The sequence below is a fragment of the Magnolia sinica genome, chromosome 14 (genome assembly GCF_029962835.1).
Source record: "Magnolia sinica isolate HGM2019 chromosome 14, MsV1, whole genome shotgun sequence".
Lineage (NCBI taxonomy): Eukaryota > Viridiplantae > Streptophyta > Magnoliopsida > Magnoliales > Magnoliaceae > Magnolia > Magnolia sinica.
Window position 1 is genome coordinate 74,771,673 of NC_080586.1, and position 19,893 is coordinate 74,791,565.

General features: G+C 40.2%; 3 protein-coding genes across 9 annotated transcripts in view; 1 reads left to right on the forward strand and 2 right to left on the reverse strand.

Annotated features, from left to right (window-relative positions):
• Positions 1-542: 542 nt before the first annotated feature.
• On the reverse strand, positions 543-9,365 carry LOC131226214 (WAT1-related protein At5g07050-like). 2 transcript variants are annotated; one of them, XM_058221991.1, is made up of 7 exons: positions 9,031-9,363; positions 8,084-8,146; positions 7,565-7,681; positions 5,513-5,741; positions 4,594-4,752; positions 3,565-3,716; positions 543-1,135 (listed from the first exon to the last, which is right to left on the reverse strand). In XM_058221991.1, exons 1-7 carry the CDS (start codon positions 9,231-9,233, stop codon positions 958-960), a joined length of 1,101 nt encoding a protein of 366 aa, XP_058077974.1. In that variant the 5' UTR covers positions 9,234-9,363; the 3' UTR covers positions 543-957. The 2 variants fall into 2 exon arrangements, with proteins under 2 accessions (XP_058077974.1, XP_058077975.1); XM_058221992.1 differs by lacking the exon at positions 8,084-8,146 and having other exon boundaries at positions 9,031-9,365.
• An 8,004-nt stretch (positions 9,366-17,369) lies between these two features.
• On the forward strand, positions 17,370-18,132 carry LOC131226221 (uncharacterized). The gene is made up of 2 exons (XM_058222002.1): positions 17,370-17,534; positions 17,864-18,132. The coding sequence occupies exons 1-2, from the start codon at positions 17,370-17,372 to the stop codon at positions 18,023-18,025; spliced, it is 327 nt and encodes a 108-aa protein (XP_058077985.1). The 3' UTR covers positions 18,026-18,132.
• Positions 17,481-19,893, reverse strand: part of LOC131226213 (WAT1-related protein At4g08300-like) — a 37,115-nt gene continuing 34,702 nt past the window's right edge. For 4 of the 6 annotated variants that reach the window (XM_058221988.1, XM_058221990.1, XM_058221986.1 and 1 more), the window contains one exon: positions 19,410-19,795. In XM_058221988.1, the coding sequence (XP_058077971.1) occupies positions 19,576-19,795 (220 nt within the window). In that variant the 3' untranslated portion in view covers positions 19,410-19,575. Of the gene's footprint in view, positions 17,645-19,409; positions 19,796-19,893 lie in introns of those variants that run through there. The other 2 variants (XM_058221989.1, XM_058221987.1) reach the window with 2 other exon arrangements.

A 19,893-nucleotide genomic window follows, 5' to 3' on the forward strand; every position in this document is an offset into this window, starting at 1 on the left:
TGAAGCAGTTCCCTATCCTCCAGTTTCTTCTTTCCTTTTCTCTCTCTCCTTTTTTATTTTTTTCATTTGCCAATTAGGCGAAATGATAGGTGAGGCCCAAAGTAATTGTGGAGCCCACCGGAAAGCTCAATTTGTACATCCTTGTTTCAAATTAACAAAGATAAAGGGGGCTAGTGTCCACTTTTTTTAAAAAAAAAAGTTAGTGAAATGATTAAACGAATCTATCTGAGTCGAGTTGAGCTTGCCAATAGGTTTCATAGTGATCAACTTGAAATATCATCGAGCACTTGAGGTCCTTGGATTTGCCTTTAAATTTTATTTATTTATTTTTTTTAAAGGAAGAAGATTTGAAAGAGATTGAGTCCATTCACCAAGATTTGAACTATGATTCATAAGTAATATATTGCAAATAGATATGATAAATCTCATAATCTTTTCATAAATTAAATTCCATTAAAATTATTTGGGAAAGGATAAAATAATAATACATTCAGATACTATGCCCGTGTATATCATTGAAGTTCATCCCATGATGCAAACCAATACAAACCATTCTTTTTATTATTCATAGCTGTTTTGTGATACAACTGCTTTCTTACATCACCCCAATGGATATTAATCGTCTATAGATAGATCATAACTTGTCATGAAGACATATTGTCCCGCCAACTTTGTACTTAGTGTTGGACAATTACATCATGCTAACTGTAAGCCCCACCATGAAGATCAGCAACGACAAAAATTCAGGTATGGCCCATTTGATGTGTGGATTATAAATGACTTTTAGATATAAGATATCCTTATGACAAGGCCCATTATTAGGATGGTGTTGATGTCTGATGCTAGCGACGCGTACGTTGACACAAAGACATGACTGCATGACAAGTTATGGTGCCGCCTGCTGGAGGCAATCAATTATTATATAGATTTTGATCCTTTTCCCTTGCAATACAGCATTTAGATCTTCAACTTATCTCCCTCTCCGCTTAAATGAATGCTTTTATCTTCGCTTTCTTCCGCTGGTTCTTCGCAAGATAAGGAGGGCTCTTGAGACTTGATCTGGTCCACACGATCTCCTTCTTTGCCCCACAACAGCAAGTAGAGTCCAATGATGACAATAACACCTCCGATTATGCTAAACAGATTCCATAAAATCTCTTAGGATAGGTGAGGTAACAATTAATGAGCCGTTTAACTGCAACAAAAATTATTCCCCTAACTATATGCAACTAGGCTGGCAATAGGTCAATTGACCTAATCTATTTATGAGGTGGGCTTGAGTGAATCTAAATTGTTAGCAGATCGGGCTCAAGCTAGACTGTTACTTCTTTAAGTAAATGGTCTGGGGTTGAACCCTACCGAATCCAACCCAACTCACCCATATAGATTATCATTGTGTTAGATGAGTTCACCCGACCTAATCTGAAACCCAACACAAAATAACGAAGAAAAGTATAGATGAATCTTTTATGTATTTACATATCCACTATCTAAGGTAATTGTGTGGATAGCCTTAGTGTCAAATTTCATTCTTAAACTTACGTTGGGTCGTGATGGATTGTGTCAGATTAGTTGATCCAACCCATTTACATCTAAACGAGTCGGGTCAGATGCTGGTCCGATTGGATCTGGCCTGATGAATTTTTTAGTGGGTCAGGTTAGGTACGAGGGTAATAATGGGTCGTGGATTGGGTTTGGGCAAGAATTATTGGTCCATTTAGTAAATGGGTTGAGCTTGGGCTGACCCTGACTCAGTCCAAACCTGATCCATTGCCACTCCTATTTACAACTTGCCCACATGTTACCCCCATCAAAGCACAAATAAATTCTCTTTTATTTATTTATTTATAATGATCCTTTCAGAGTTTTCCTGGTTCCTATGAAAAAGTAGAGACAAGCTAATCAATGTTATGGTATATGGGGGTCATAATTTTATGGTACACATTTTTCCCTTGTACCACATGCTATACGTGCTAATGTGCTACAACCCCCCCTCTATTTTGCAAGTGATGCAAATATGTTACATTCAAGCTTTTGTATGTTTTACATGCCGCATGTGCCACTAGTGCTGTACATGAGTCGAACCAAGTCGAGCTTGGCACGGCTAGTAGCTAACCCTAGATTGGTCTTGAATCAGCCTGGTCCTCGAGCCTGTTTTGCTAGCTCAGCTCAATTCGGTCAACAATTCGGGCTAGTTCGAGCCAAGTTCAAGCATGTTCGGCATTTTCTCTAACAACTAGAATGCATCTTCAATTTCTCACTAAATGTAAAACAATAACAATATTTCATCAAACACCTAGACATCGGCATCAAAATCAAACACCTAAGAGAGCAACATCAAAATAAAAAAGCCGACATATCCATTCCTTCCTCGCCAACACTTCGTTGAGTCATTTCATCGAACACTCGGCAAGCAGCAATCATATCAAAATAACTGAGTCACCGAGTTGATTTGATCCGAGTCGAGTCGAACTCGGCTTGAAATTTTTTCGAGCTCCAAGAAGCAGCTCGACTCGATCGAATCCAATTTTAAGCCAAGGAAAGTTGAGCTTTTCCAATTTGAATCAAGCGAGCTGAATGAGCTAACTCGACTCATGTACAGCTCTATGTGCCACATGTCAAATTATGTATGCAATGCATGTGTCAAATGTGTACTATATATTGTCAACAGCCCCATATGTGCCTCATATGCCACTATATATTCAAGTACTACATATGGCTATATATGTGTTAAGTCTTTAATTTGCACATGCACTATATGCACCAAATAATGCATCCATTGTTCTAAGTGGTTGGTAAATAGAATAAGAATAAGAACTTCAAGATAGCATGACCAAACCAAACATGGCCAAACGAGCTTCGCTTATAAATTTTTCTAAAGTTAAACTTTTGTTGCTACCGAACAAGCCATAAGTACATGTATTAGGGTGGTTTAGAGGCCCAATGTGTATGGGAAATGATAGGCGAGTCTGCATTTTTTGTGGCAGGCCTGCCCGAATAGCCTAGGCTGTACTCACGCCTATTTCTTTTGAATATATTAGGTGGGCCCTAAGTTTGCGCTGCTCCTTTCAATAAAAAAAAAAAGTAAATGTATTTAATTACTCCTTTCAACTTTTTACAATAATACACGAGTAATACTTTTGTACTATTGCATCACAAAATGTATAAAAGTTGGTGAATTTGCAAAATAATAATAATAATAATAATAATAATAATGACAAAGGTGTATTCACCAGATTTGTAAATAGGAAGGGCCCATCTTTCTGTTATCCACACCTCTCAACTGGTGAGCATCACCAGGAATGTGTGATGTTGTACAAACACTCCCCATTAAACAATCTTATACATCCCATGACCGGCCTAGAAATAAATGGATTAAAAATAAAATATAGCGAACAATCCATATGAAAAGAGAAACGGTCCACCAAACAGATGGTTCAGAACATCCGACGGAGGAGTTTTTGGTTAATGACCATCCATGGTGGTGCACCCAGGATGGGAATATTTGGATCATAGAAAGGTGGGCCCGAATTATATGACAGTAAAACCGCTAGAAGAGCTTACCTTCCTGTGTGGAGTTTTTCACCAAGAACAAAGTATGCTAGTAATGCAACGACTATGGTTCCAAGAGGGTTGAACATGGTTACAAAAACCGGTCCTTTTTCTTCCGTGCACCATAGTTGTATGAAGATCACGAAACCTGAGACTACCACTCCCTGCAAAGAAATTCACTTTGAATTAATCATCCATGTTTGAAGATTGTAGATTTTCTAAAACCCCTCTGATCGACTCAGGAACTCAGCTGATCAGTCAATTCAACTTACCATGTTTTAGGTCTTTTTAAAAAATAAATAAATTTACACACCCACATCACATAGATCCCATGATCTTAATGTTGAAACAGAGTCTGTCTACTGCTAATCTGTGCTAAGTGCACTTTCCAAAGTACTCCTGATCTGTGCCCGCCGAGTAGATATCCTGTGGCCAAAGATTTAGGTAGATGAATACTTCTAAAACTCAATGACTAGACTTGGAAACTCAGCTGAATTAATTCGACTTGCTATGTTCTATAGGTCGGACGTCATGTAAACTTGGTTTTTGTCATAGTTCCAAAACTTGTTGATTTGACCCGAAACTTGGGTGCATCAAGTCGACTCAGTTGGATTTCAAGCCAAATTGCTGGGAAACTCAGTAATGGGCCTGACTCGGTCTCGACTCAATGGTCTTTATCATGGTAAACAAGCACCTCTTGTAAAATACAGATATTCTGATTCGGAGCTCATGATACCTTCTTGACATGCATCATTTTAGCAGTCCTCTAGAAACCTAACGAATTGGCACAGATCAATGCAGTTGCGTGGCCCACAGATTAGTGGATTGGGGCCTTTACTTTTTTCACATGACATCTACTCTGCGGGTCCACAATATGAAAGGCTTGGATTTCACAGCTGCAAGCAGGAGACCCTTGTAAAGTGGACACACGTATACCCATGTTGGTGCACCTCTCTCCCTCCCTCTCTCTCTCTCTCTCTCTCTCTCTCTCTCTCTCTCTCTCTCTCTCTCTCTCTCTCGCTCTTCGTAACATTTACTTACAGAATATAGGATATTCCAGAGGTCGATGTTGAATCCAACAGTCCACGCCTTGGGTTTGTGTACCATGCATGCTGTGAAAACAGCTGATTGGGCCCCACCAATAAAGTTCATCCACGTTGTTAGTGAAAGCTGGGCCGGGTATTTCTTCAATGTGATTGCCTGCACTACCCATGGACGGCATACATCACATTTTATACCATTGCAAATGCTTATTAAAGCCCAGTACTCATTTAATCAGGAGATAAAATGAACTAGTTGTACATCTGGACCGTCCCAATGGTGGAACCATTGTTGATAGGGTTGAAAACGGGCCTGTTTTCCCTGGAAAGAAATAGGTCAGGCCCAGCATTGTGGCAGTGGCCCCTTTATATCGAGCCAGACCCAAATATGTTAACCTGATTGAGGATTGGGCCGGCCCATCAATCTGTTTTGCAAAAATCTATTAAGGCACAGTTCACTCCCTGGAGGAGGATTAGGTGTGATACCTGATTAACAAATGGCCAGGCTCGGGTTGTAGCAACATCAACGGGTCTGGTCAGCCTACAGGTCTTAGATGATTGGGCCAAACTTCACACAGCGTGAGTTGATTATGAATAGACAAAGCTGGGCCTGTTAGGCACACCCGGGCTGATCCAACCCGCTTATAATAAGCCTATAAATAAGGGCCTGTTTGGACGTACTTCTACAAATGGGAGAGTTTTCATGCATGCTTTTTCTGCTAACTCCACACAAAAATCAATTTAATTAATTTTCATCAAGTCAGCTCTTTGGCTCTTATTTTGTGAAGAGAGATGAGATGGAATTTGTGTAATTAAGTGCATCCAAATGCACAATAGAAACTGAGCTTTGTCTGAAAAAGTTGCCTAAGGCTCTTTTGAGGGTGAGTCCAAATGGCCCGTTAGAGAGAGAGAGAGAATACCTGCATGATGTACCATAAAGCCCATGTGATGCAGCAAACAACTGTAAGAAGGGATCCCTTCATCCAATTTTCGTGGACATTAGTACTTCCTTGGATGTGAATGAGACCATCCCCTGAATTCCTCAAAACAGGTCCTCTATAAAGTGTCATGATCATCGCACCCGCCAGTGAAACCAGGGTCCCAACAATCTTTGCCATCCCACGTGTGCTCTTATCCAAACCCTCCAATCTAAAGCAATATGCATAATAAAATTCATAGAAACTAATTTCAGCTTGTTAATACCAATGTATCAAAATAAATTCAGGAAGGACCGTTCCTTACATTCGTTGGCCTAGAAAGCCCCATGCGGATAGGCCACCTTATAAGGAAAAGATTTAAATGATTAAAGATTTGAAGTAGTCTAATATAACATTTTCTTTCTTTCTTTCTTTTGGTATCCTCCATCTAAGGTAATTAAGCCCCCATTAAATAAACAGTCAGAATCATTGAGACATGAACTACATTCCATTAATGTCCTTAAACTACACATGACTTACAATCATCTAGAGGTGTACATGAACTGGGCTAGCCCGGTTAACTCGCTCGACTCGGCCCGACCCGAAACTGAGTTCGGTCCGTGGTGGGCCATTTTCTTCAGCTCGAAACTGAATTCTGGCCGAGTTCGAACAGGTCTTAATTCGGCCCAACTCGGCCGTTTATATATATATCAGACTCTGACTCGACCTAGCCGACTCGGTCGTTTTATATATATATATATATATATATATATATCATAAATCCTTACCCTAGCCATTTGAACTTACCAAAGTTCTTCTCATGAATTTGTTATAAGGTCCGAAATTGGCCCAAACTTACTCAATTGCTGACCAGACCGAGTTTGGGTTGGATATGTTGGCCCGGTGGCCGGGGTTCGGATTGAGTTTGGCTAGTGACCGGGCCAGGCCGGGCCGAGTTGAGCCCAATTCGACTTCGTTCAGCCCGATGTACACCCCTACATTCATCAGCCCAAGCTTAGCCTTTGGTCCAATTTTAGGGGTCCAAGCTTTCATGTGTGTATGTAAACTAACACGTGTGTGCTCTCAAGTGGTATGGCCACCATCATAGCCTTGCGGCCGTGGAGGGCATTTGTGGGGGCATGTGATGTATGAAGGCAATCTCACATCATATTACGGATGTGCCAGAATAGGCCTAATACGACACTAAAGTGGGCCACAAAACTGCCTGATTCTTGTCCTGACCCTTCATCCAGACCAGATGAATGTTCTAAATGGCCTGAGTTTCACATATACCGCATGGTGAGTTCTCTGCACAAATTAAGGGTGGACATTTCGTTTCAACTCGTTCCTTCTTTTTTTCCCTTTTTTCAACTCGTTCCTTGTAGCATGGAACACCTGATTCACGGAACAGCCTATGTGATCAACGTCTTAGATTTTATGCATAGATCATGTGGGCCCCACAACTGCCTGGTATCATTGTATATAGTTCCGGTTCCACTGGAGCACGCTTCACACGTGTGCACATATGTACACCTATAAAACTTATGACTGTTCAAAATAAAATTTATTGAACAAAAAGTAAAAGATGAAAAGATACTGGCTGATATTTATAATCAACCCATGTCATATACTTTTTTTTTCTTTCAAGGAAAAAATTTATTTATCGAAATTTGGACAGCCAATACAATTTTGGGAAGGCCCCACAAAAGAACGGCATGCCGCCTATTATATGCCCAGGGCCATATGAAAAAGCAAAATAAAAATAAAAATAAAAAAGACAAAATAAAAGAAGAAAGGAGACCAATAGTGACAAAGCACTGATTAGTCCTTTCTGATTGCTCCCAAACCCTCATTATCAAGGGTGATGAGGCCTCTGATATAAATAGGTAAATCTGCTCTAAATGTTTTCAACCCATGTAATACACTAAAGTGGAATAGAATGCATGTAGCACGTAGCATGTAATAGATTCTATTTAATTGAAATAAGGCTAAGATGATAATGATGGTGATGAAAGTAAATATGAAGGGAGTGGTTAAAATGAAGGTGGTCCCCACCTGAGAAGGACTGCCAATAAAAAAGTCAATGAAGAGATGGTGTTGGAAATGGATGCCACGAACGTTGGAGATGTGTATCTTAAGCTTGCAAAGTACATGTTTAGTGTTAATCCGACCCTGTAATCAAAATTTCCCAACTAATGTGTTATTCCTGTTTCCTTCCAATGCAAATCATATATGATGCAATTGCTTGTAAAGTTTGTAGGGAAATTCTTAACAGTTTCCAATGTCATATATATATATATATAGTGGGCCCTGACATATATGTACTGTGGCCCAAGAATGGTTTTGATAGGTCTTGAAAATATATATACATGTTAAAATCAATAGGCAAATGGCCCACATCTGTTGTCTGTGACACAAACATGATTTTTGGGCCATTAATACATCAGATGATCGGCTCAGATTTTGCACACATGCTTGTTTAGGATATTGATGATAATCATCTGATCATTATCTGACAGCTATTAGTTGTCAACTAAGCATAGTACTCACGTAGATTGGAATATGGACACTCACCCAAGAAGAGAGAGTACAGATATCTCCAAGAACAATGCGAGTGTGAGCTTTGGCCTTGTTTTTCTGCAACCATATAAACCAGTAGTTAACATGTTGTATAGCTGGACACAACTTCTCCCTCTTCGGTCAGGTATACTTTATTTACAACCGTCCATTTGGAATCCAACCTGTGATTGTTGCAAGGGTGCCTTTCACAGAACTGGGTATTATTTATTTATTTATTTATTTATTATAAGATTATAACTTCTATGTGTTAATCAAAAAATGAACGGTTCAGATCATCCTAAGGATGCCACCTCGGGTGGAAACCAACCAACTGTATGGTAATTTGTCGGGATGCAGCGTATCCAATGGAAACCTTCGTTACTTTTGGGAAAACAGCTACAGCCACTCGTGGCATTAGCATTGCTGTTTTGTACTACTACCTTACCTTCTTTCAATCCTTCCCATCAAGAAACTCAGATTGCTGTTGCTGCAAAACGAGGTACGTACGAAACTTCTATACACTGGGCATCATTAGATGAATGCTTTTCCAAGTATTAATATTGAGATTTTGGGGGTTCTCCATCCAAGATGAGGCCCATCAGATTGAGGGTCTGACCAGCGAAATATGTTCCCCACACATACTCGGTCCTTCCCAGCACTTATCCACACGTGGAATATCTGGGCCATTCATCAGATGTGGACCACTTGAAGATGAGAAGGATGGATAGTTGGACAAGAGATGACCAATGATCCCTATTCGTTGTATCCATGTGACCCACTTAATGAGTGGATCTTATTGACTTTTGGGCAGCTCATATTCATGGTGGACACCCATCTGATGAGTAGCTTGGATCGCACACACGTGCTATGTTGGCGCATGTGCGGCAGATTGTCCCACACACATACTCAGAGAGAGAGAGAGAGAGAGAGAGAGAGAGAGAGAGAGAGAGAGTTGCACTGACTTCTCAAGGAAATAGGCAAAGGGAAACATGAGAACACCAGCTACAAGGTGTCTGTAGGTGACATAGACGTGAGGATTCATTCCATGTTTGAAAGAAGCTTCTGTGAAGAAGTAAAGGAATGTGTAGCAAAATTGAGCAAAAACCATGAGAAGATGTGGCTTGAATCTCTTGTAAATGGCCACTATTCCACCCCTACAACTCATTGTATCTGTTGTATGGCCTCAGCATTCATGAATACAACACAAGCCGCGTACCAACTGCTTATATACACCTTACAATGATCTGGGTCTGATTCATCTTTCCTCCATATTGTAAGTATAGTGCTCTCCTCACCTATTTTCAATAATTTGGCAAGTATATGGCTATAAAGAAAACATAAACAAATAAAAAGAAAGAAGTATAGGCTTTTACCGCCAATTAATCCGAAGTATCTATATTTTACAAAACACTGCCTTCACGATTAGAAATTATCTGGAGGTGCTTTTCGAGGGTTAAAATTACAAAAATGTCCCTATTTTTTTTCTTTAAAAGGAAGTAAAACTCAACACTTGTGGGGCCATCGTGGTATGTTTATTACATCCAACCTGTCACCGTGGTGATAACATGAAAGAGAAAAATAGCTATCACGTCAATCAGATCATCTCATGGGCTAGACTTGAATTAGGATATTTTGAATGGTGTGCATTGTTTTTTTTAAATATTTTTTTATATTTTTATTTTTTTTAATTACATTGGCCTATTAATGATTAGATACGCTGTATTTTTATTTATCTGATAATAATGTTGGTGTTCATCTGTTGGACGGGTTGGATGTGGGTCATGTGCCACGTGGGCCCCACAACTTTCGTTGTAAAGAAGAAAAATAGTAGGGCAGAAATGTAATTTCTCCTCTTAACAGTAGCTACAAGAGATTGTCGGTTCCTCGAGGCACTTTACAGTAAAATCCAAGTCCTCGACGATTTTAGCAGTCAAATTTCCTCCAAAAGCAAGAATTTAATAATAATCTGGTAGAATATGGAGTGTTAGTGGCGCAACAATCTCCACCGTGCCACATAGAATACATGAATCTTAATCCATACTGTCCTAATTGTGGGTCCCACTCTCAATGGACCACAACATAGAAATCTTGCTGGTTAGATGGTCGTTGCCATCCGATCTAAAACCTGAAAATATTAACGGTCGACCATTTCCGCTTTTGAGTGTCCGTTATGACCATTCATCGGGTGGCTAGGATTGGTCTGTCTCGTCCACACTGGTTTTGTGCAAGTGTGCTGGAGCATCATAAAGTTACTCAAGTTTATTTTTCGTGCCATACGGAACGAAGTTTCACAGCACACGTGTGATAACATGTCACGTGTCAACAAGATTCGAACCGGTAATCAGCTGTGGCATCCTGTATGCATGTCAGGGACTAAAAGCCAGGCTGATTTACTCATCCTACATTGTCCATCCATTTAAGGCATGGGCCAAAAAATGAAGGTGATCCAAGTCTCGGGTGGACCATACCACATGAAACAGTGGTGATTGAACACGAACAGTTAGAAACGTCCTTGGCCCACCGTAATGTTTATTTGCCATCCAACCTGTTGGAAAGGCCATACAGACCCCGACTACGGGAAAACACAAATTTTCAGATTGATCCAAGACTTTTGTACGCCACAAGAAGAATTTCACAAGAGTTTTTAATGGTGGGAATTCAGTCACCACTGTTTCCTGCATAGTGGTCTACCTAAGATTCGGATCTGCTTCCTTTTTTGGTCCATGCCCTAAAATAAGTTGGAAAATCAATTGAAAGGCATGGATAATATCTCATATATCAAGGTGGGCCCATGGTTAAGATTTGACTAGGTCCACCGATCAAATCAATCCCAAGCTCTTTTTTTTATATATTAAAGGTGGAGTATATTACTTATAACTTTGTTTGAAAAGCACTTTATCATGGGCACCTTGACTGAGGGCCACAAAAAAGACAAGCCACACCAATTATCATATACCCTCACTATTCAGCACAATGCTAACAAAACAAAACACAAAAAGAAAAAGGAAATCACCCCTGTACAATAGCAATACATATGCTAACATCAAAGGCATTTCAAACACGGCCGGCATAACCAAACCAATGACCAATGAAAAAAATTGGGCATCAACCACTAAATAGCACGGAAGAAATGCCCAACCGTCGTGTCATCTGAGGAGCAATTAGCCCTCACCAACACAAGTAGGCCCTGGACATCTTCCACATTAAGCATACCTAGAGATACTGAAACTTATAGATTGGTAAACCATACATATGCATGTGTATGATGATCCAAACCAACCATCCTGTGGACATTGGCATTGATTGGCCACCGATTAAAGCTTTTTATGATGGAGTAGTCAAATTCAATTTATTGGAACTTTATGAAAGAATGTGAATCATTTCCAACTTGTCTTTTAGCATCATATGTGTGACATGGATTGAAAAGAAATTTGTTAAAATAGTGAGATTTTATTTTTTATTTTTTATCATGGCCCATTCACGATCAAATGAATGGTTTTTAACCTTTTCCTAATTAGCCTTGGCCTATGATCCAAACAGCCGTGAACACAATAAATTTATGGCTATCAACAGGTTGGGTTTAGTTGGCATCCCATATATGGTTCCTTATTTGTAGTAACAAGGTTCGACTCTTGTCAGGTCCAAGTCCTTACACGTTTGGATCTTATATATATATATATATATATATATATATATATATATATATATTTAAAAAACTCACTTATGCAATTCATATGTATCACCAGAAATATACATTCATACTTTCCTAGGAGAAAAAGGCCTTGGGGATCACCTATCATAACTAAAACTGAAGAAGGAACATGAACAACCCTAAGACAACCAAAACACCCCCCAGCTGGGCCACCAATAGTCACTCGACCCCACTTAAGACTTCCTTGATCACTCCCAGCCCCACCTTGTCTAAGAAGAGGAGACTCTGACCTGGGTTGGGAAATCTGCAAAACAAACGAGCAAAGAAGAAGATTGGCTAGCGCTTTCCGTTCGTGAAGATGTGGGCAAACTTCACCTGCATCTGAGCTTCAACCTCTCTATCCTGGTAAGCCAAGATCCAATTGGTTTCGGGCACTTATCGGATCATTGGATTTATGCTTTTAAGTTGGGTTCGAGATAGATTATTTACATGGTCAGGCTCACCTGATGGATGGATTAGATTGCACACACATGTGCCATTTTTGTTGAGGGTCAAATATTGCATATTAGACTCCAATTATTGCCTGATTTTACGAACATGATAATGTTTAACGCTTTATTTTAATCGTGTTTGTATTGCAAGGTAAATTTAAGAGCTTGGAGTGTACTAAAAGCATGGATTTGATACTCAAGAATCATCAAAGCAAGGGATGAATTTTAGGAGAGTGAAATCAAAGAATTCACATGCCAAAGATCCGAGAAAACCAAGTGATTAACGATAAAGAGACTTGAAAATCGTCCTGAATGCAAGATCACAGGGTTTCCACTATCCTTTTCACTCGAAACTTTATGTATGGCTTTAGGACCATAAATTAACCATATACGTTAAAATTCAGCTCTTGAATCTTTGTGAAAGTGGCCCAATTAACAGATCAGTCCATAATTCACTGATCTAGGGCCCACATGATATCTGGATGTCCTTCAACTTTGGACTCAACTACTTAAATTAGATGGGGAAGTGGATGGACGGAATGGATTTTCTAAAAAATTAAGGTGGGACCCACTGTACTTGAGTGGGAGTGCACAGAACGCAGTGCACTCGCTGTGCACCAATTCAAGTCATCGGGTCAGCGGGCGTTGACCCGACCGGATTCGAAGACCCGGACTTCCGCCCGCGTAACAGACAAGCAGAGCCCACGGACGGAACTCGGTGGGCCACCATCATCATCATAATAGATGATCCACACCATTCATTTCCTTGAGAGGGCCAAACTGACTGTACATTGATTGGCGGTCTGATTTTGTCGGACAATGTATGTATATGGGGATTCAAAAGCAGGACGAACGGCGGGAACAAAGAAACAGCGGGTAGCATCAAAAGACGGCCAAAAAAATCCCTTCTCGACTGATGTTTCAACGTGCATCCAATGGACGGAGTGGATTCCTCCATCGACTTCGATCATGGGCCCCACTGTTAAGGCAAAATCTGTTCTTCGCATATAATACGCAGACGTGCGTCCGGAGGAAACCCGGACAATCCGGGTTGTTATGTAATCGTGGCCAGGATCGGACCAATGATCCTGGCCGTTCAAACCTCTCCCAAGGGACGTCCTACCAAGCCCAAGAAGGCTGATCGGAACAGATCCGACAACAGGGCCACCTTTGTGCCAAAACAGAGCCAAACGCAAGCTGTTTTCTGCATTTTGCTACGCAAGAAGCGCAAGAACGGGTGGTTCCGCAAGCCAAACCGACCCTCCTGCTGCCCATAAAAGAAAGAAGGAAAGAGAGAGAGAGAGGCACATCTGGACGTGGGCAGCCGTGGAGGCGTGGATGTGAGCACGAGGGAGAGAGAGAGAGAGAGAGAGAGAGAGTAGGCCGGCTGTTTGCATGAGTTCTACTTTCCGTGTTTTCTTAATTTCTGTTTTTTTTTTTAAAAGAGATTCTAGCCTAATCATGTCTATGATTGGCTAAGCCTCTTAGCTAGGGCTAAGAGGCAAAGCTTGTAGTGTGATGAGAAGTTGTCTATGCCTTTGATTCATATTATTGAACTCTCTTTGATTTAGGTTTGATTATAAAGAATATTTTTAGTTTTTAATAGTTCATTGTGACTTAAATTACAATGGATCTACGATAGCTTTAAGTATGTTCTTTTCATTATGAGATTGTGAAGTTACGAAATCCTGTTATTCGCCATCGTTTCCTTGACATGGTTGGATGATGAAATCCTCCCTAACTCTCATAATTCTCTCAGACTGGTTGTGGATTGCTAAATTCTATTGTTTGCTTTGTCTTATGGGCATGGCCGTGTGATAGAATCAATTCTACTTCTCATACCTCTCTTCTATTGAAAGCTAGATTAAAGGAAGTTCAGATTGGTTTTTAATGAAATATCTTCTAATTGAATGAAGATAGGACTCTGATTCTAGTTGTGTTCGTGAATCAAGCACAGATCTCCCTGATCTTTATAAGTGGATCCTTGGCACCTTAGTTTCCCACCTTTGAATTTACAAGCTTTTAGTTTAATCATTCGGCAAAGAGGAGTAGGGTATAGGCGGACAATACATCGGATTAGCTTTCATATTTCGATTCGACGTGAGATACGATCAATCCATCATTCCATAAGAGTCTCAATCCTCGCTTATAAATGGGAGTAAGAAGCCAGTGGGTGAGAGTGAGGGGCTGAGACAGACACCATTTCCTGAGGCAAGCGAACGGGAAAAGGTTCTCACCAATCCGACCGGACTTCCTTGCTTCTCAGTGAAGCCCTGTTGATCAATTCCTCGAGACAAGAAGCTGTCGGCATAAAAGCATTGGGTTTCCTTCCAACCCATTGATTCATACCTTGGGACGGGATTCACCGACCATCCACCCAGATCAAAAAAGATGGAAGTGGGGATCTGATCATTTCAATATCTGCTGTTGAGGACTTGATTCCAGGCACTTTTAATCTTCCTGATTTAGATTACATCTTCTTCTAGTTCTAGTTTTGGTTACTTTCAGAATACGTATAAGGTTCAGTTCCTGTGGATTCGACCTCGATCTCATTGAGATTATTACTACATCGCAACCCTATACTTGGGGTGGTAAACACACTTTGACATATGCAGGCCATGTAAATGGTCTCATTTACGTGCATATGGCTTAAGAAACCTGACAAAGTTGCCAGAATAATCAATATAAAGTTAATACACATCATGCTATTATTAAAACTAATTGAACTGGACCAAATTTTAATTGGGTCTGAGTTAATGGACACGATTCAAACCTTCTAGACTTAATTTTTAACAGGTCTAATTAAGGGGCCCAGTTAAAGGAAGGAAGGTATATAAAAGGCACCCTACCCCATCCCTATATATGTCGGACTCTACCAAATTTTGATTTATTTGGGATTCTAACTATAGATTATTATTTGAAAATAATTAAATAAATAAAACTATATATATATATATATATAGTTTTATTTATTTAATTATTTTCAAATGATAATCTATAGTTAGAATCCCAAATAAATCAAAATTTCATAGAAAGTGCATGAGAAAGGAAACGCAGTAACATATAGTAAACAAAAAAAAAAAATGTAAATAAAAATAGTAAATGAATTGCTCGGATTAATAGACACTTGAGGGCCTGAGATGTGAGTGGATGGGGAAGAATTTCCTGTCTCCTCTGAGAAAAGAGATGATATGGACTTTTATATCTACAGTATGTAGCAAAGAGATTAACAAAACAAACTGGCTCAGCTTGGTGAGTCAGCCATTTTATCTGAGCCTCACTGACTAGGATGAGTGATGAGGCCAAGTTCACCCAAGTAACCTCCTATTTAGTAACTTGTTGTTTCAAACCTATTAGATGTCTATGAGTGTGAGAGTACTCTGACTCAATTAGGACAGGTCTTAAAGCTATGTATGCTAAGAAAAGAGGGACAGATGCTTCGGCATTCCACAGTAGAAGACAAGAAACAAGCACTACAACAAAACAGGGATTACCCGACGGATGGGTTACCCTTTGCCTGCGGCTAGTTTCAACGGCCGCAGGCAAATGGTCCCTATAACATTTTAAAAAAAACCAAAATCCCTAATCTCATTTCCCTTCCCTACACCGACACTCCCTCTCCCTCTCCACTCCCTCTCTCTCGCAAATCCCAGCCCTCCTCCCAATCAAACTCTTCGGTGATCATCTGCCCCTGCTGCAACTTAGATCTGGCCCGGCCAGCAGTCTCAGCCCTTCACCTCTTCCCCACCTCCCTTCTCTAATTAGGTACTCATACGTATTGGTGTATTTCGATTCATATTTCCATTTTTTGTTGTCAATTATCAAATGAAGATTTAGGGTTTCTTGTCAAGAAGCATGAGCTTACAAAAGCTCTTGCAATGACAAGCTCGATAAGGTGTCAAATCCATGGCGACCATATCTTTCTCTGGCTCTGTAACAAGCACCTTGCAATTGTTTGATGGGCTTCAGCCATTGACGGTTAGGATTTCTTCAATTCAACCTTGTAACGTGGCTGTCAACTAGAGAAGTTTCCGATGACTCACCGTCAAGGTCGCCACCATCGTCACTCCAAAGTACACGTCAATTGATGCATGTAAAATGTGGGATGATGATCGATGCCCACCAGTTGTTCGATGAAATGCCTGAAAGGAACTTAGTTTCTTGGAACATCATTATAGGACGGATGGTTTGAGTTATTTCATCTGATTTATATCATTTTCTTTGGTTCCTTGAACTCATACTCAAGCTTGGAGTCTGTAAAAGTGGGTCCTATGGTTTGGTGATGCAGACCAGTAATTAGATGGAGTTCTCTATGCATAGACTAAGGATCGATGTCAGTTTTCTGGTATACGAATTCCCACACGAACAAGAAGCGGAAGGAGACTCTCGCAAGCATGTGCGACGAGCAGGCCAGGATGCTGCAGGACCAGTTCAATGTGAGTATGAATCATCTCCAGGTGCTGGCGATTCTGGTCTCAACATTCCATAATGGGAAGAACCCTTCTGCCATTGACCAGGTGCTTTGATTTTTCTCTCCTCCACTTTGGTTTTTGTGGGAAAGACGCTGGATCCACCGCAAAGCTTTGTAGGTTAAGCTTAACCTGCAACACGATGTGTGGGGCCCAACGAGATGTGTGCATGATATCCAATCTGCTGAAAATTGCATGGTTTGGATGAATTAATGGACACCCCCCAAAAGGAGGATGTTCCAAAAACTAATATTGTGTGTGCTTCCTCATTTTCTTCTAGAAAACTCAAAACCAGGCCAATCCAAAACTCAACTGAGCAAGGCAACAAGGAACAGTCGGTATGGCGGTATGGGGATGACCACCGATTGTTGTGGGATTCACTGGTTTTTTTTTTTTTTTTTTAAAGCCATCCAATCCATCCAGTGGATGTGCTGAAGCTTGGATGGGCCACACCATGTGATTTTAGAGGTTTGCACATGATGGACGAATGGGATATTGTGCACACATCACGGTGGGTCCCACACATCGCATTGTATGTTAAGCTTAACCTACAGAGCTTTATTGTGGATGTTTCCTTGGGTAGTAAATACAAAACACCTACTGAGGTGTGCATGTAGAGAGCATGCAACATTTTTATATGGGTGATTTTTGTTGGGAAGTATCCTTGCACCTACCTGGGTTTAAGCTATATGTGTGCCTTTTTGTCCCAGAGGTTGAAGCCATGCTGCATAAGACGATATGTGCCATGTCGAATGTGTTCATTGGGTCATCGGGCTCGACATTCACTGAGGACATATTTTGGCTCCGGAAGGACTGGGGATCAGCTTTGGTTTGTGATGAGTATATGTGGCAAGGTGAGCAACCTAATTTCATAGCTAACTCGGAATGAATAAGAGTGGTGGTCATGCTTTTGGTGTGCTTTCCTTCTTTTCACATCATCAATGGCTATGATACAAATGGTTGCCTGTAATATTTTAATGTGCAGTTAGTGTATGTATAACATTCAATGTGTAGATGGTTGCCTCTAATATTTCAATGTGCAATTAGAAAAATCTTTTTCCTTGGGCCACCCAAATGCCAAGATTAGTGTCCTCCCTGCAGCCCTGTCTTTTTAAGCCCCCAATTATTTAAATCTTGTGATGTGCTGAACAATATAAACCCATTGTAATCTCTCTTTGTGCAGGTTCTGGACCGTGGTGAGAACATTGAGCTTCTAGTAGACAAAACAAAGAACCTCCGCTCACAGGTGGTGAACCTCAATATCATTGAGGGCTTGAACCTGCTGAAGGACTCTGAAATACTGGTGCTGATGCCTTTTACTGCTACACAGCTCACCAAATATTGACAAAAGAAACTAGTCCCTTGGAAACAATGGCAATCATTGGCAATAAGGAGATCATTGACATTAACCAAGGCATGTTAGCTGCTTAGACTCCTGTAAATAAATAAATAAATAAAAACTAGGATACATGAGTATCACATTTTCTTTTCTTCTCTCCTTTTAAAAAATTTTCTTGTTGACAAAAAAGATTTGCTCTATAGCTACGGATTATTGGTAGCAATGAACTCTATAGCTACGGATTTAATTCGTAGCAATATATTTTTAAATCTATAGCTATGATTGTACTACGGGCTATAACCGTCGCTATATTTAGCTACGGATTTTATCTGTAGCCTTTGATAGCATTTCTGGTAGTGCAATAAAAAGCTGATGATTTAGCGGCGTCTAGCACAACCGTCAGTAAAGGTCTTGACAGCCAGTAAAGCCTTTATCGACGCCACCTTTACCAGATGTGAGGTGACCGTGGGCAAAGGATTTGCCAGCAGTTTTCTGGGCCTTTGCCGGCGGTTTTGACCACCGGTAAAGGCCAATTTTCTTGTAGAATTTAGTCACCCAACCCGGCTACGACTGGTTGTCCATGTCAAATTTAAGAGATTCCATTAGATCGACGGTGGAAAATCTTTTTTAATTTCATTTTTACTGTTTATAGTAAGTTTTAGTTTGATTACAACTCTTCATCATTTGAGTTTTAGGAATTGCTTCCTACATGAAAAGTGCTTAGAAAAAAAATAGGAGAATAACATGGTTAAGCCGAATAGGACACTATTTTTGGCTGAAAACCATGTTGTCTAGTACTAAATTGTAAGTTTACTATTCATAGTAAGTCACAAATTTTAGGGATTTGAGTTGAGATTGATTCTGAAACTTCTTCCAAAGTTTGGTATCACTATTCAAAGGGTTATAAATTTGTTTTTATCCTCTGTCAATCAAATTTTGAATTTTTAGAATTTATTTCTATTTTGTTATTTTCTCTCATGGATTTGAGGCATATCTGTGAGGAGTCAAGAGAAGCTCTGTGGATTTGGAGTAGTTATCCCCTGATGAAGACGGTGATCAATCTCATCATGTCCATCCCTGCATCATTATACAACCGTAGGTACTTTTGGCTCATGCGAAAGAGTGTTAGCTCATCCAGTGCAACGCTCCTTATTTTTCATAGATGGGCCCACTTGGGTCCCACGTTGGGATTGACACTGTATTAGGGTCTCGGCTCCATAATGATATAAGAGGAGTAATGAAAGTATCGTTACCAGGAGGAATGTACAGTGCCTTGAACAATGCACCAATCTGTGAAAGTGGAACCCATCCATTGGCGATCCATATCATTGAACTGATGGACCTGCTATAAAATTGATGAAAAAAATCAAATTGATGAACCTGCCAGGGATTATAATAGATTATAATTGATTTTTAGATATAAGAGATCTTTATGATGAGGTCCATCAATAGGATAGCACTGGTGTCCAATGCAAGTGGCATGTCGGCAGCAAAGACATGCCTGCATTGCAAGTTATGATGCCACTTGCTACAGATGATCAATTATCATGTACATTTCAATCCTTTTCTCTTACAGTACAAGCATTTAGACCTCCAGGGATCTCTTCAAGTTCTCTCTCTCCACCTAAGTGAATGCTTTTGTCTTGGGTTCCTTCCTTTGGTTCTTCACAAGACAAGGAGGATGGCTCTTGAGACTTGATCTGGTTCACATGATCTCCTTCTTTGCCCCACAACAGCAAGTAGAGTCCAATGATGACAATAACACCTCCTATTATGCTAAACAGATTCAATAAAATCGCTTAGGACATGTGAGACAACAACTAATGGGCCGTTTAGTTGCAGCAAAAGCTGTCCTAAACTGTTTGGTCAAGGAC